Here is a 16,722-nt window from a genome sequence, read left to right on the forward strand (position 1 = left end):
TAGAGCTACAGTTCGCGGCAGAAGTCAGAGCAGGCGCAGAAGACGCACCGGACAGTAAACAGTAGCAGTCCGGTGTGGCACCGGACTGTCCGGTGCACCAAGAAGTCAGAGCTCCAATGGTCGAAACCGTCAGAACCCTAACGGTTGGATGACGTGGCTGGCACACCGGACTGTCCGGTGGCGCACCGGACTGTCCGGTGCGCCCATCGACAGCAGCCTTCCCCAACGGTTGAATTGGTGGTTGGGGCTATAAATACCCCTAACCACCACCACTCCAAGCATCCAAGCATTCACAACAGTGCATTCAATACAAGAGCAAAGTGCAACACTCCAAGACACAAATCAAAGCCTCTGATCCAATCAAAGTCCCTAAATTCAACTCTAGTGCTCTAGGACTTGAGAGAGTATCACTTGTGTTTTCTTGTTGCTCTTGTTGCTCTTGTTGCTTGGTTGGCTTTCTTCTTCCCCATTCTTGTTCTCAAGACACTTGTAATCAAAGTAAGAGACACCAAGTTGTGGTGGTCCTTGTAGGGGTCTAAGTGATCCGTTTGATTAAGGAGAAAGCTCACTCGGTCTAGGTGATCGTTTGAGAGAGGGAAAGGGTTGAAAGAGACCCGGTCTTTGTGACCACCTCAACAGAGAGTAGGTTCTCAAGAACCAAACCTCGGTAAAACAAATCACCGTGTCATCCGCTTTATTTCCTTGTGATTTGTTTTCGCCCTCTCTTTCGTACTTGCATTTATTTCTAACGCTAACCCCAGCTTGTAGTTGTGTTTAAAGTTGTAAATTTCAGATTCCGCCTATTCACCCCCCTCTAGGCGACTTTTAATTAGTATCAGAGCATGATGCTTCATTAAGAGTTTAACAACTCGAATTGATGTCGGGAGATCACGCCAAGAGGGAGATCGTGACCGGCGAGAAGTCCACAAGCCACGGGAAGGCTCCATCGAGGGAGTCCGGCAACAAGCTAAAGGAGGGATCACCTCCTCACAAGTCGCATCGGAGTGGTGACAAGAAAAAGAAGTTAAAGAAGGTGGTCTACATCAAGACCGATTCTTCGTCGCCAAACACCTCCGGCTCCGACGCGTCGTCCGTCACTTCTAAGCGCCATGAGCGCAAGAAGTATAGTAAGATGCCACTTCGTTATCCCCGTATTTCTAGACGCACTCCTCTTCTTTCCGTCCCACTAGGCAAACCACCCGTTTTTTATGGTGAAGATTATTGTATGTGGAGTGATAAAATGAGGCATCACCTAACCTCACTCCACGCTAGCATATGGGACATTGTTGAGTTTGGAGCGTAGGTACCATCGCCGGGGGACGAAGGCTACGACTCGGATGAAGTTGCCCAAATCAAGCACTTTGATTCCCAAGCAACTACTATACTCCTTGCCTCTCTATGTCGAGAGGAGTATAATAAGGTGCAAGGGTTGAAAAGTGCCAAGGAGATTTGGGACGTGCTTAAGACCACGCACGAAGGAGATAAGGTGACCAAGATCACCAAGCGGGAGACAATCGAGGGGGAGCTCGGTAGATTTGTCTTCAACCAAGGAGAGGAGCCACAAGCCATGTACAACCGGCTCAAGACCTTGGTCAACCAAGTGCGCAACCTCAGGAGCACAAAATGGTATGACCATGAGATGGTCAAGGTTATTCTAAGATCACTCATTTTTTGCAATCCTACACAAGTGCAATTAATTCGTGGTGATCCTAGATATAAGCTAATGTCTCCCGAGGAAGTGATAGGAAAGTTTGTGAGCTTTGAATTGATGATCAAAGTCTCCAAACAAATCATCAACTTGGAGCAAGGTGACACCTCCACACCCGAGGTGCAACCTGTCGCATTCAAGGCAACAGAGGAAGAAAAGAAGGAATTTACACCAAGTAGGATTCCAATTGATGCCTCCAAGCTTGACAACGAGGAAATGACACTAATCATCAAAAGCTTTTGCCAAATCCTCAAGCAAAGGAAGGGGAAGGACTATAAACCCCCTCCAAGAGGATGTGCTACAAATGTGGTAAGCCCGGTCATTTTATTGCAAAATGTCCTATGTCTAGTGATAGTGACAGGGGCGACGACAAGGGAAAGAAGAAGGAGAAGAAGAGATATTACAAGAGGAAGGGCAACGACGCCCACGTATGTCGGGAATGGGACTCCGACGTGAGCTCCATCGACTCCTCCTCCGATGAGGACGCCGCCAACATCGCCGTCAACAAGGGTATTCTCTTCCCCAACGTCGGCCACAAATGCTTCATGGCAAAGGACAGCAAGAAAAAGAAGGTACAAGCTAGAACCACCCCAAGTATTCTACATCTAGTGATGAGGGTAGTTCTAGTGATGATGAAGAAAACTTGCTTAGTCTTTTTGCCAGCCTTAACATGCAACAAAAGGAAAAATTAAATGAATTAATAGGAACCATTCATGAGAAGGATGAACTCTTGGATAGCCAAGAGGAATTCCTTATTAAGGAAAATAAAAAGCATGTTAAGGGGAAGAATGCCTATGCTCAGGAAGTAGAAAAATGTGAAAATTTGTCTAATGAGCTTAGGATTTGCCATGATTCAATTTCCAACCTTAAAATTGAGAATGCCAATTTATTTGCTAAGGTTGAGAAGTTGAATGCTTGTGATGATTCAATTGCCAATCTTAGAAATGATAATGCTAGTTTAATTGCTAAGATTGATAAATTGAACGTTACACTTTCTAGCCTTAGAGATGAAAATGCAAGATTAATTTCTGAGGCTAAAGATTTGAATGTTTGCAATGATGTCATTTCCAATCTTAGAAATGAAAATGCCATGTTACATGCTAAGATTGATGAATTAAATGTTGCAAACCATCTACATCTAATGTTTATCATGTTTCTATTTGCACTAGATGTAGAGATGTTAATATTGATGCTATTCATGATCAGATTGCTATGATTAAACAACAAAATGATCATATAGCTAAACTAGATGCTAAAATTGCCGAGCATGAACTAGAGAATGAAAATTTTAAATTTGCTCGTAGCATGCTTTATAGTGGGAGATGCCCTGGCATTAAGGATGGCATTGGCTTCCAACAGGAAGACAATGTCAAGCTTAATGCCTCTAAAAGATTGTCTAATTTTGTTAAGGGCAAGGCTCCCATGGTTCAGGATAACAAGGGTTACATTTTATATCCTGCTGGTTATCCTAAGCATAAAATTAGGAGAATTTATTCTAGAAAGTCTCATTCTGGATCTCATCATGCTTTTATGTATAAGAATGAGGCATCTAGTTCCAGGCAATCAACCCATGTTAAATTGCCTAAAAAGAATTCTCCTACTGCATCAAATGAGCCTATTGTTTCATTTAAGACTTTTGATGCTTCATATGTGCTGACTAACAAATCAGGCAAAGTAGTTGCCAAATATGTTGGGGCCAAACACAAGGGCTCAAATACTTGTGTTTGGGTACCCAAGGTGCTTGTTTCTAATGTGAAAGGACCCAAAACCGTTTGGGTACCTAAGAATAAGGCCTCAATTGTTTTGCAGGTTTATGCATCCGGGGGCTCAAGCTAGATAATTGATAGCGGGTGCACAAACCATATGACTAGGGAGAAAAGGATGTTCTCCTCCTATGAGAAAAACCAAGATCCCCAAAGAGCTATCACATTCGGGGATGGAAATCAAGGTTTGGTCAAAGGACTTGGTAAAATTGCTATATCACCTGACCATTCTATTTCCAATGTTTTTCTTGTAGATTCTTTAGATTACAATTTGCTTTCTATATCTCAATTATGTAAAATGGGCTATAACTATCTTTTTAGTGATACTGGTGTTACTGTCTTTAGAAGAAGTGATGATTCAGTAGCATTTAAGAGAGTGTTAGAGGGTCAGCTGTACTTAGTTGATTTCAATAGAGCTGAACTTGACACTTGCTTAATTGCTAAGACTAATATGGGTTGGCTCTGGCATCACCGACTAGCTCATGTTGGAATGAAGAATCTTCACAAGCTACTAAAGGGAGAACACATTTTAGAACTAACAAATGTTCATTATGAGAAAGACAGGGTTTGTAGTGCATGTCAAGCAGGAAAGCATGTTGGTGCCCACCATCCACACAAGAACATCATGACAACTAGGGATGATAACGGTTTCAAAATTTTTCGGTTTTCCGGAAACCGTTTTCAATTTTTATCTGACCGAATTCAGCGGTAACGGTATTTTCGAAAACGGAATCGGTTGTCGGAATTTTATATCGAAATCGGTATCGAAACCGGTTTAGCATTTTGCCGACCGTTTCCTCCGGTTACCGAATTTAACCGGAATTTACCGAATATAGAATTCGGAATTTTCCGAAATTTAAAATTAAAAACAAGATAAGCGGGCCAAAGCCCACATTTTCAATCTGGCCCAAGCCGCCGGTCTCCTGCCCGCTCAGAACTTTGATAATTGACTGCGGCAGGGTATCTATTTATATAGAATAATTTGTGCACCGTGCAGTTTACTAAGCGAGGTGGGACTAAGTGATAAAACTGCGCTCGCTACTGCCGGTCTACTACATCGCGCTAATGGGCTTACCGTGCGTGTGCGTGGTGCGACAGACGGCCGGAGCAGGGCCTCGTCACGTCCCATTACCTGGTGGCCACGTGCGTGCGATATATATATATATATATAATATTTATATATGTGTGTATATATATGTATGTGTGTCTCTATATATATTCCGTACCAAAAAGGTTGAGGTGTTTGAACTTTTGATATTTGTTGTATTATGAGCTTATTATGTTATATGTTTACCGATCGTATTTTAAATTTCGATCGTTACCGGTGTATTTTCCGTACCGAACTTTCGTTTCCGAAGTTTCCGAAATACCGATATCGTTTCTGTTTTCGGAGTTACCGTTTTCGATTTCATTTCCGATAAAAAATATGAAAATGGTAATGGTTTTAGTGTTTACCGACTGTTTCCGACCGTTTTCATCCCTAATGACAACGGACAGGCCACTGGAACTACTCCAAATGGATCTATTCGGCCTGATAGCTTGCATAAGCATCAGCGGGAGTAAGTACTGTCTAGTAATTGTGGATGATTATTCTCGTTTCACTTGGGTATTCTTTTTGCAGGATAAATCACAAACCCAAGAGACCTTAAAGGGATTCTTGAGATGAGCTCAAAATGAGTTTGGCTTAAGGATCAAAAAGATTAGAAGAGACAATGGGACGGAGTTCAAGAATTCACAAATTGAAGGCTTCCTTGAGGAGGAGGGCATCAAGCATGAGTTCTCTTCTCCATACACCTCAACAAAATGGTGTAGTGGAGAGGAAGAATTGAACTCTACTTGACATGGCGAGGACCATGCTTGATGAGTACAAGACTCCGGACCGGTTTTGGGCCGAGGCGATTAACACCGCCTACTACTCTATCAACCGGCTCTACCTTCATCAAATCCTCAAGAAGACATCTTATGAACTCCTAACTAGTAAAAAGCCTAATGTTTCGTATTTTAGAGTCTTTGGTAGCAAATGTTTTATTCTTGTTAAAAGAGGTAGAAAATCCAAATTTGCTCCTAATGCTGTAGAAGGCTTTTTACTAGGATATGACTCAAACACAAGGGCATATAGAGTCTTTAACAAGTCCACTAGACTAGTTGAAGTTTCTTGTGACATTGTGTTTGATGAGACTAATGGCTCCCAAGTGGAGCAAGTTGATCTTGATGAATTAGATGATGAATAGGCTTCGTGCGTCGCGCTAAGGAACATGTCCATTGGGGATGTGTGTCCCAAGGAATCCAAAGAGCCAACTCAAGCACAAGATCAACCATCATCTTCAATTCAAGCATCTCCACCAACTCAAAATGTGGAACAGGCTCAAGATGAAGAAGAAGAAGATCAAGAAGATGAGCCACCTCAAGAAGAGGGCAATGATCAAGGGGGAGATGAAGAAAATCAAGATAAGGAAGATGAACAAGAAGTACAGGGTCAAAGACTGCCACACCCAAGAGTCCACCAGGCGATTCAAAGAGATCACCCCGTGAACTCCATCCTTGGTGATATCCATAAGGGGGTAACTACTCGATCTCGAGTCGCTCATTTTTGTGAACATTACTCTTTTGTGTCCTCTATTGAGCCTTACAGGATTGAGGATGCACTAAGAGACTCAGATTGGGTGTTGGCAATGCAAGAGGAGCTCAACAACTTCACTAGGAATGAGGTATGACATTTAGTTCCACGTCCTAACCAAAATGTTGTAGGAACCAAGTGGGTATTCTGCAACAAGAAAGATGAGCATGGTGTGGTGACAAGGAACAAAGCCCGACTTGTGGCCAAGGGCTATTCACAAGTCAAAGGTTTGGATTTCGGTGAAACCTATGCACCCGTAGCTAGGCTTGAATCAATTCGTATATTACTTGCCTATGCTACTTACCATGGCTTTAAGCTCTATCAAATGGACGTGAAAAGTGCCTTCCTCAATGGACCAATCAAGGAAGAGGTATATGTTGAGCAATCTCCCGGCTTTGAAGATATGAGTACCCTAACCATGTCTACAAACTCTCAAAGGTGCTTTATGGGCTCAAGCAAGCCCCAAGAGCATGGTATGAATGCCTGTGAGATTTTCTTATCAATAATGGCTTCAAAGTCGGCAAAGTCGATCCTACACTCTTTACTAAAACTGTTGCAAATGATTTGTTTGTAAGCCAAATTTATGTTGATGATATTATATTTGGGTCTACTAACAAATCTACTTGTGAAGAGTTTAGTAGGATCATGGTACAAAAATTCAAGATGTCAATGATGGGGGAGTTGAGATATTTCTTAGGATTCCAAATCAAGCAACTCCAAGAGGGCACCTTCATCAGCCAAATTTATGTCGAGATGCCCATCAAGGCACCCATGGGAACAAATGGGCATCTCGACCTCGACACGGGAGGTAAATCTGTAGATCAAAAGGTATACCGGTCGATGATAGGATCTTTACTCTATTTATGTGCATCATGATCGGATATTATGCTTTCCGTATGCATATGTGCAAGGTTCCAAGCCGATCCTAAGGAAGTTCACCTTAGGGCCGTGAAAAGAATCATGAGATATTTAGTTTACACTCCTAAGTTTGGGCTTTAGTACCCCACGTGATCCTCTTTTGATTTAATAGGATATTCCGATGTTGATTGGACATGGTGTAAAATTGATAGGAAGAGCACATCAGAGACTTGTCAGTTTCTGGGGAGATCCTTGGTGTTTTGGGCTTCAAAGAAACAAAATTCAGTAGCCCTATCAACCGCCAAAGCCGAGTATATTGCCGCAGGCCATTGTTGTGCGCAATTACTTTGGATGAGGCAAACCCTCCGGGACTATGGTCCCTCTCCTATGTGATAATGAGAGTGTAATCCGCATGGCGGATAATCCCGTTGAACACAGCCGCACTAAGCACATAGCCATTCGGTATCACTTTTTGGGAGATCACCAACAAAGGGGGGATATCGAGATTGCTTATGTTAGCACCAAAGAACAACTAGTTGATATCTTTACCAAACCATTAGATGAGAAAACCTTTACCAAACTTAGGAATGAGCTAAACATTCTTGATTCTCGGAATTTTGATTGATACGTTGCACACATAGCTCATTTATATACCTTTGATCATATCCAGGAACGGACCGATGCCCATGGCCACCTAGGCCATGACCCGGGGCGCGTAGGCCCAAAAAAATAGAAATTCGTAGCCCAGAACGCAGAACAGAAGGAAGTCAGGAACGGAGGAACCCTAGCCTACCCGCCAGCTGCCACGACGCCGCCGCCAGCCGCTGCCCTCGCCGAGTCACCGGCCACGCGTCCTGTGTTGCGCCCCTCGCCCAATGGCCAACAACCCAAGCGCGGTCGCGTCCTGTGTCCCAGGCTCCTAGCGCCGCCGCTTGGGGACAAACCAGCGGCCAGGCCAGTGGCGTCCTGCGCTGCACCCAGCGCCGTCGGCCAGCGCCCAAGCGCGGTCTCGATGTCTCGTCTCAGGCTCCCAGCGGCCAGCGCGGTCCTGTCCCAAGCGGCAAGCGCGGTCACCTCGCCCTCGCCCCTTGCCCACCCAGCGCCCGCCACACCAGCCGCTGGCCGCTGCAGTGCGGCTCGCCTCGCCCCTCGGCCGGTCGGCCCTCGTGCGCCCACCATCACCGAGTGTCCGAGATTCCGAGTCACCAATCAGTCAGCACCTCGCTGGCTCGCTCGCCCGGCCACACGTCGTCCGCCCGTCAAAATGAAGAAGAGGCATAGAACATTGCAATCATTTTTCTCTCCAGCTCTGACACCTGTCGTGCCTAATGTGCAGCCAAGATCAAACCTCAATTCTCAACCAACAGTTCAAACCGGAACCAGTAACAATCAAGCCCAAGAAATTTCAACTAAGGAGGCTACTGTTGAGGCAGTACTAAATCCAACTTCAAATGAACAAGAGCAAGAAATTCCACCTTCTGAGCAGGTATTCGATATAGTTGTTGATCCTGGGCTTAGAAAACCAATTGATGAATATGATGTTAACATTAGGGATGCTGTTAGAAGAGAGTATTTGTTACAGGGTCCATGTCAACCAATTGGCCATATATATCCTAAAAAAGATGGGAGACCGACAAAGAAGTTTTCATTATATGTGGAAAGCAGTCTTGGAGGTATTAGAGAATATATGTCAAGATGGTCCTAGTACTCAAAGAACTACTGCATCTGGTTTGCTAAAACAAATGGAGACTTTTGAGCTTGTGCTTATTATGCATTTTGTTATTAAATTATTGGGTAAGACTAATGATTTATCCCAATGCTTGCAAAAGAAAGATCAAAATATTGTTCGTGCCATATGACTGATTGGTGCCACATTGCAACAAATTGATGAAATTAGACAACATGGATGGGAAGATCAATTTGAGGATACAAAATCATTTTGCATTCAATATAATATCATTGTGCCAAACATGTTGGATACAACCACTGCTAGAGGTCGCTCAAGAGGTCATGGAGGTCAGTTGATAACTTACCATCATCACTTGAAACATGAAATATTTAATGTGGTGCTTGACCAACTTATTGTGGAGTTGAACAACCGTTTTGGTGAAAGATCTACCCGATTATTGAGATGCATTGCCTGCCTTGATCCAAAAAATTCTTTTGCCAATTTTGATGGAGATAAGTTAATTGAGCTTGCTAAATTGTATGATGCGGACTTCTCTACATATGATTGCATAGTTTTGAAAGACCAACTTGAGATATTCATTATTGATATGAGAGCTGATCCAGATATTCTAAGTTGCAATGACCTAGGTGATCTTGTTGTGAGAATGGTTCAGAGTGACAGGCATGTTGTCTTTCCATTTGTATATCGTCTCATTGAATTAGCTTTGATTTTACCAGTGGCAACAACATCTATGGAGAGAGCTTTCTCATCTATGAATATCATTAAAACTGAGTTGCAGAATAAGACAGGAGACGAATGGCTTAACCATCGTATGGTGTGTTATATTGAGAGGGATATATTTACAAACATTGAGGATGCAAAGATATTGGATTATTTTCAAGGCATGAAAACCCGCAGGGTGAATCTACCTCGTACTAGTGGTATGTACCAATTACTAATATTATTAAATTTATTCAACATTACCTTTCAAATCGCGTTCTAAATATGATTTCCTTCATGGTTCTAGAGCAAGAAGCACTGATGTTGATGTTGACATGATACATTTTGAAGGAGCTACATCATAACTTGTATGTCATCTTTAACATCTATAATAATGTTGTTTAGCCGTACAATTTATTTATATGCTACTATTAGAGTTTATGGTCGCTTCGGCCCGGGTCTTGGTTAATTTCTGGGTCCGCCACTGATCATATCTCTTTCATTTTGGTACAAATGCATAATTCTCGTTATTTAAGTACCAAAACTATGACTAATGTGTTTTCAAGTGAATTTCTACTAAGTCATAGATTGAAAGGGAAATGGAGTATTCGGCAAAGACGACACTTCCACTCAACTCCATCAGTATTATTCACTCTTTGCCAGCATTCCGCCATCTCTCCATCATTGGTATAATCTTCACTTATATCTTGTTTGCCAAAGGGGGAGAGGATTTAAAAAAGGGCTCACAACAGACTCCGTTTTTGGCGATTAATACCGAAGGGGAGAGAATATTAGCCCAAAGCAAAAGGACCGCACCACCACCAATTTTAAATTTTTCGAAATAAAGTTTTCAATTAGTATCTTTCAAATTAGTATTTCTCTGGAAATTATATCTCAATTGGTATCTATATCTCAATTGATATATGGTTTCAAAGATTTTTCAATTGGTATCTAAATCTTTTTCATATTAATAAAACTCTCTTGAAAGCTAAGAGGAGAATTCCAATTCAGGGGGAGTTTTGTTTAAGTCAAAGGAAAAGCATTTAAAACAAGGGGAGAAAATTTCAAATCTTGAAAATGCTTCTCGAAATCTTATTCATGTACCTTTTACTATTTGCAAAAAGACTTTGAAAAGATTTTCCAAAAGAATTTACAAAAACAAAACAAGTGGTGCAAATGTGGTCCAAAATATTAAAAGAAATAAAGCAATCCATGCATATCTAGTGAAAGTATAAATTGGTTTAATTTCAAGCAACCTTTGCACTTGCCTTATGCAAACTAGATTAATTCTGCACGTATATATCTGCTTTGGTTTGTGTTGGCATCAATCACCAAAAAGGGGGAGATTGAAAGGGAAATAGGGTCAAACCTTTTCCTAAATGATTTTGGTGGTTGAAATGCCCAACACAAATAATTGGACTAACTAGTTTTCTCCAGATTATATGTTTTACAGGTGCTCAAGGTTCAACACAAACCAATAAAAAGATCAAGTTAGGGTTCAAAAGAAAGGAGCAAAAGAAACCGAAGGCTGCCCTGGTCTGGCGCACCGGACTGTCCGGTGCACCACCGGACAGTGTCCGGTGCACCAGGGACCATACAGTTTGAACTCCTCAGCTTCGGGTTTCTCTAGGCGCACTCCGCTATAATTCACTGTACTATCCAGTGTGCCACCGGACTGTCCGGTGCACCAAGCGGAGCAACGACTACCAGCGCAACGGTCGACTGCACAGTGCCCTGACAGAGCTACAGTTCGCGGTAGAAGTTAGAGCAGGCGCAGAAGATGCACCAGACAGTGTACAGTAGCAGTCTGGTGCGGCACCGGACTGTCCGGTGCACCAAGAAGTCAGAGCTCCAATGGTCGAAAACGTCAGAACCCTAACGGTTGGGTGACGTGGCTGACATACTAGACAGTGTCTGGTGCGCCCATCGACAGCAGCCTTCCCCAACGGTTGAATTGGTGGTTGGGGCTATAAATACCGCCCAACCACCACCACTCCAAGCATCCAAGCATTCACAACAGTGCATTCAATACAAGAGCAAAGTGCAACACTCCAAGACACAAATCAAAGCCTCCAATCCAATCAAAGTCCCTAAATTCAACTCTAGTGCTCTAGGACTTGAGAGAGGATCGCTTGTGTTTTCTTGTTGCTTGGTTGGCTTTCTTCTTCCCCATTCTTGTTCTCAAGACACTTGTAATCAAAGCAAGAGACACCAAGTTGTGGTGGTCCTTGTAGGGGTCTAAGTGACCCGTTTGATTAAGGAGAAAGCTCACTCGGTCTAGGTGACCGTTTGAGAGAAGAAAAGGGTTGAAAGAGACCCAGTCTTTGTGACCACCTTAACGGGGAGTAGGTTCTCAAGAACCGAACCTCGGTAAAATAAATCACCGTGTCATTCGCTTCATTTCCTTGTGATTTGTTTTCGCTCTATCTTTCGGACTCGCATTTATTTCTAACGCTAACCCTGACTTGTAGTTGTGTTTAAAGTTGTAAATTTCAGATTCCGCCTATTCACCCCTCCCTCTAGGCGACTTTCACCTGCTCATCCACGGTGATGTAGATGTCTGCCTCTCTGAATAAATGTTCGGAGGTGGCCGGTGCCTTTTGAAGTATGTCCCGGACAAAAACCGTGTCGTTGGATCCCCGATAGAAGTCTTCAATCACAGCCGCTTCGGTGACTTCGGGGATGCGGTTCATCATCGTTTGAAACCTTTTGAGGAACGATCAGAGAGTCTCATCATTCTGGCGCCTAATGGATTTGAGGTCCCATGGCTGCGCCGGTTTATCGGAAAGAGACTGTAAATTCGCGATAAACCGACAACTGAAGTCACTCTAATCATCGATGCAGTGTCGAGGTAGGTGTCGGAGCCATTGCAGCGTGTCCTGCCCCAGGACAATGGACAAGTATGCCGTCATGACATCCTCTGTTGCCCCAACAGCCCAGGCGGCGATCGTATATACGGTCAACCAGCCTCCTGGATCCTGCTTAGGCTCATATTTGTCGATGTTGGAGACCTTGAAGTTAGGAGGCAATTAGATGGCCCGGAGGCGAGAAGGAAGCACGGAGACTCCACACGTATCCTCCTGCCAATGTTCGCGCCGTCGGTCCCGGGGAGGGGAGTCGGTACTAGGTCGTCTCGACCATCCCCGGAACGGACTATTGGTCGAAGTCGGTACACCATGATCTCAGTCGTAGACATAACTCTAAATAAAATCTTTTAAGATTTGAACTAGCTTTAATAGGACAAATAAAAGTCCACAAACTAGTGAATGTATTTTATTTCACTCCTCAGAATATATATGCTACAGATGCTGAGATTTTACATCGCAACACGGGGGGAACGGAGATCGATTGATCAACATCCTATAGCTATTGCTAGTAGTAATTCTAATTCACATGCGTGCTTGAACAGATAATCCGTCCGACCCACTCGCTTGGCTTGCTTCTTTTGTAGCCACACGTGCTACACTCACATGGCGCGAAGTGTACGTATGTAGGACGTACTTGTTCAGTGGTTCTCATGATGCTTGCCTGCCGCCTAGATCTTCAGGTCAGGTGCTTCAGCCTGCGAAGAAAGCAGAATCTGCGGCATTAGCTACATGCAGATTGAGAACTCTTACGCAGCAGATTCTACTAGTCTCACTACCGGACAAAATAAAAATAAATTTGTTCATAAAACCTATATCTCTCTCGTAGTTTATGAAACTACGAGAGAGACGTATAGAATTTGTGCATATTGTTAGAATCATCATCTGAGATAAACAAATTACCAAACAACCAAAATAAATTTTGTAGATCTTGAGAAGTTATAGAAGTTTATAGTTGACAACTTTTTCATTTGAAGTCATATTGTCAACGAAAACTACGTCTGAATTTAAAAAATTTAAAATTTGAATTTTGAAAACGACTTCGAAAGGAAAAACCACCAACATGAAAGTTGTAGGTATTGAAGAGTTACGTTTTAGTTTGAAATCATCTTGTTATGCAAAACTATGTTTGAATTTTGAAATTTAAATTTTTCAAACTGTCTCGGATGGAAAAACCACCAAAATAAAAGTTGTAGGTCTTGAAATGTAATGAAACTTTGTAGTTGACAATTTTTTGATTTGAAATCATCTTATCATTGAAAATTTCGTGTGAAGTTTTTAAATTTAAAATTCAAATTTTATAAACGGTCTCGGATGTAGAAACTATTAAAATAAAACTTTTAGATCTCAAAAAGTTATGCAACTTTATAGTTGGTCACATTTTGAAATGAACTCATTTAGTGTCTTAAATAATCAAATTACTCTCGATTTGTTATAGTACATGGGGAATAGAAACGTAATATAAACATAATTGGTGTAGTAGTGTAGTGGTATAGGAGGGTATGCGCGAGAGAGAGGTTGTGAGTTCGAATCTCACCATTTACAAAACATATAAGTTTGATTCAAAATAATAGTGAAAAATGATATGACAACGAGTAAGGTAACAGGGTAGGGTTAGAGAGTTGTTCATAGAATTTAAAAAATGTTTTGCTGTTTTTTTTTCGATTCTTAATTTGCTGAGTGTTTTTCTTTGCCGATTGCTTTTTAACACTCGGCAAAGTCTTTGCCGAGTGTCCAAAAAAAAGCACTCGGCAAAGAACCCTTTACCGATGAAATCTTTGCCGAGTGTTATTTGCCGAGTGTTACACTCGTTAAAGTCTTTGCCGAATGTAAAATAGTCTTTGCCGAGTGTCTTAGACACTCGGCAAAAAACGCGATTCCGGTAGTGTCTATAAGTAGATGGCTGAAAACTGGAAACGACGCGGTAGTAAACGCGCGCGAAAACCCAATGGGATCCATACCTGTCGCTGTCGGCGTCGTCGTAGCCGCCGGGGCACCTGTACGCGGGGAAGGCCACCTTGCCGGCCTCGATGTGCTCCAAGTCCTTCACCAGCAGCTCGTAGTAGCGCCTGACCTCGTCCGCCGACTTGCCACCCACGGCGCGCGCGATGTTGTGCCAGCGGTCCGGCGTGTCCCTGTCGTACACCGCCAACGCCTGCTCGAACAGCTTGTTCTGCTTCGCCGTCCACTGCGCCCTCGACGAGCTCAGCGACATAGACGCCATCTGTCAATCTGTGTGTGTCGGCTGAGCGGAGAGCTGGACAAGGAAGCCTCGCTCTTGATCGTTGCAGCTGGTTTGACTTTGTTTTGTGGTTTGCATTCTGAGAAGAGAACCGTGAGATGCAGCGGTACTTATAGAGGGCCCTGCCGGACGGAGTGCCGGTGAAGCATGGCGCCTGTGCCAGGTTCCCCTGTGGGCCCAAAGGAAAGCGAGGAGAATAAGGGGCATCGGTGAGCCGGAGCCCGGAGCACCCAGAGGCAGAACGAGTGTCGCCAAGGAACAAAGATTTCTGTCCCTGGGAAGTGGGGGATATATCTCGGCTTCCCTTTTTTTTTATCTCCTCACCTCTTCCCGGCTAGATGCATGTGGATGGATGGGTAATGTACTGGACAGTCAGGTCGTGTCGTGGCTCGTGGCCCAGCCCTGCCCAATTGTGCTGAATGCCTGAATCCATTTTCTATCCAAGTTTTAACGGCGACGGGACTGTAAAAGATGGAGAAACTTTATACATTGCATATCTTTTTATAAGTAGAGAATATTTTATAAGTTTTTATATTAATAGGCACACGCTGGTTGATCCCATTGAGGGGCAACGACAACAAGGGTTGGCATTTCAAGATCACATAGCAGTCACATGCAACTTCACCATCGAGCCTCCTCACTAGCGTGCTGCTAAGAAGTTCAAGGATCGGTGGTTTACGAGTATTCGAAAGGTCACCCTCCTCAACAACATCTACAATATTCGGTCTGACCAAGTGGATCATATAACGCACAACTGCTCCAAGCGACAAAGGGTAGCTTTCATAGCAGGCACGGTAAAGCTGGATTAATGTTGGAGCACATGCGACGTGCACTTTGTCATCAACCAAAGTGGTGCACACGACACGATGACTCCGACTCCGGGAATAGGAGCAAATGATCTCGCCTCAATGTGGAGGGCGGTTATAGTTCCACATCCTCCAATAATATTGAACCAGCACGCCCTATTGGTCGTTATAGGGCAAGAGCGTAACCCCCTAGATTTGCCCTTGAATTCGATCCAACCAAGGTAGCTACAAGTGGGAGTTGATCAAGGTCACCACAACACTTATGTTCTATAGATTGTCTTGGACTCCTCTGGTGCTGTAATTTGTAATCTTATGTGTCATCTATGTATATCTATGCATGATTAGTAAGAGGATGTAGAGTATTACATATAATGCAATCTAAACCTCTATAAAAATCTCGGTGTGTTAAGCTCTTGCTGTCATGATCTCATTCTCAGACATATTGGTGTTAGGACTCGCTCTGTTTCCTGGCTATCATTTCTCTGATACTCTTGGTACTATGTTGTCTTTGCTATGCATGACATAATGAATCCCCTTTCTATGTTTTAATCAACTGTATATTTTATTGTACAGTGTGTCAAATAACCTGGAGGTCACTACTACGTGGATTCTATGGCAGTTACGACGAATACATGAGACAGTCCGATAAAACAGTTTCAAGTATATAATTAATATAGTTAGATGGATCATTGAATCTATTTTCATAATAAACGTCATTGAGGACCTAATTATTGTTAATGTTTTCTAGAAAGCTAGTGAAACTTAAAAAAGTTTGACAAACACCAATATTATAACAACACTTAAAAAGAGACAGGAGTACAGATATAACTATACCAACTTAACTATACTTTTAGTTATTTCCTCCACCATGCACTGAGTTGGAATAATTTCCAAACAGCAAGTTGCAGAACGGTATATTCCATGACCAGAAAGAGGGGCTCTTGTTTATTAGAACCTATATCTTGCCTTTTGATTGCAAAATAGAATAATATCATACTGAAGGCCCATCCAGGATCCGGGTGTTTTAAAATTTTCTTTACCTCCTTTCCAAACTTTCAGCTCGGTATTCCAGATTCTATGCTGCTATGCTGAATCTGATCAAGTGTCCATTTTCCCCTTTTTAGACTTTTCGAAAGTAAGCGAAGGAAATCGAACTCATGTGGTGGGCTTGATAAACATCAAAACTCCCCGACACAAGGAGACTCATTTAGACCTAAAATGTACAAACAGAACTCATAACTATATATATTTAGATTCAAATTCAAGATGATAGTTGTGTCTCCGATACCATATTTAGCCACATACATCCACAGATTCAATACAAAAGCTAAAACTAGCAGATAATGGGAACAATTCATTGTACACACCACTGCTATGAAAATCTTTTACAGAAACGGTAATCGACATGAAGCCCATCATGGCAGACACTAATGGAGTATTTGGTTTGAGGAATCACTCCATACAAGATAAGATAG

The 16,722-nt window shown here is 42.8% G+C and overlaps 2 protein-coding genes across 2 annotated transcripts; one reads left to right on the top strand and one right to left on the bottom strand.

Moving 5' to 3' along the window:
* Positions 1-8,916: 8,916 nt before the first annotated feature.
* LOC109945343 (uncharacterized) lies at positions 8,917-9,700 on the top strand. Its single transcript, XM_020551188.1, has 3 exons — positions 8,917-8,962; positions 9,353-9,560; positions 9,643-9,700. The coding sequence occupies exons 1-3, from the start codon at positions 8,917-8,919 to the stop codon at positions 9,698-9,700; spliced, it is 312 nt and encodes a 103-aa protein (XP_020406777.1).
* Positions 9,701-12,585: 2,885 nt separating this feature from the next.
* LOC100284746 (uncharacterized) lies at positions 12,586-14,522 on the bottom strand. The gene is made up of 2 exons (NM_001157641.2): positions 14,161-14,522; positions 12,586-12,897 (listed from the first exon to the last, which is right to left on the bottom strand). The coding sequence occupies exons 1-2, from the start codon at positions 14,421-14,423 to the stop codon at positions 12,879-12,881; spliced, it is 282 nt and encodes a 93-aa protein (NP_001151113.1). The 5' UTR covers positions 14,424-14,522; the 3' UTR covers positions 12,586-12,878.
* Positions 14,523-16,722: the final 2,200 nt, after the last annotated feature.

This window comes from Zea mays, chromosome 3 (genome assembly GCF_902167145.1).
Source record: "Zea mays cultivar B73 chromosome 3, Zm-B73-REFERENCE-NAM-5.0, whole genome shotgun sequence".
Taxonomy (NCBI): domain Eukaryota; kingdom Viridiplantae; phylum Streptophyta; class Magnoliopsida; order Poales; family Poaceae; genus Zea; species Zea mays.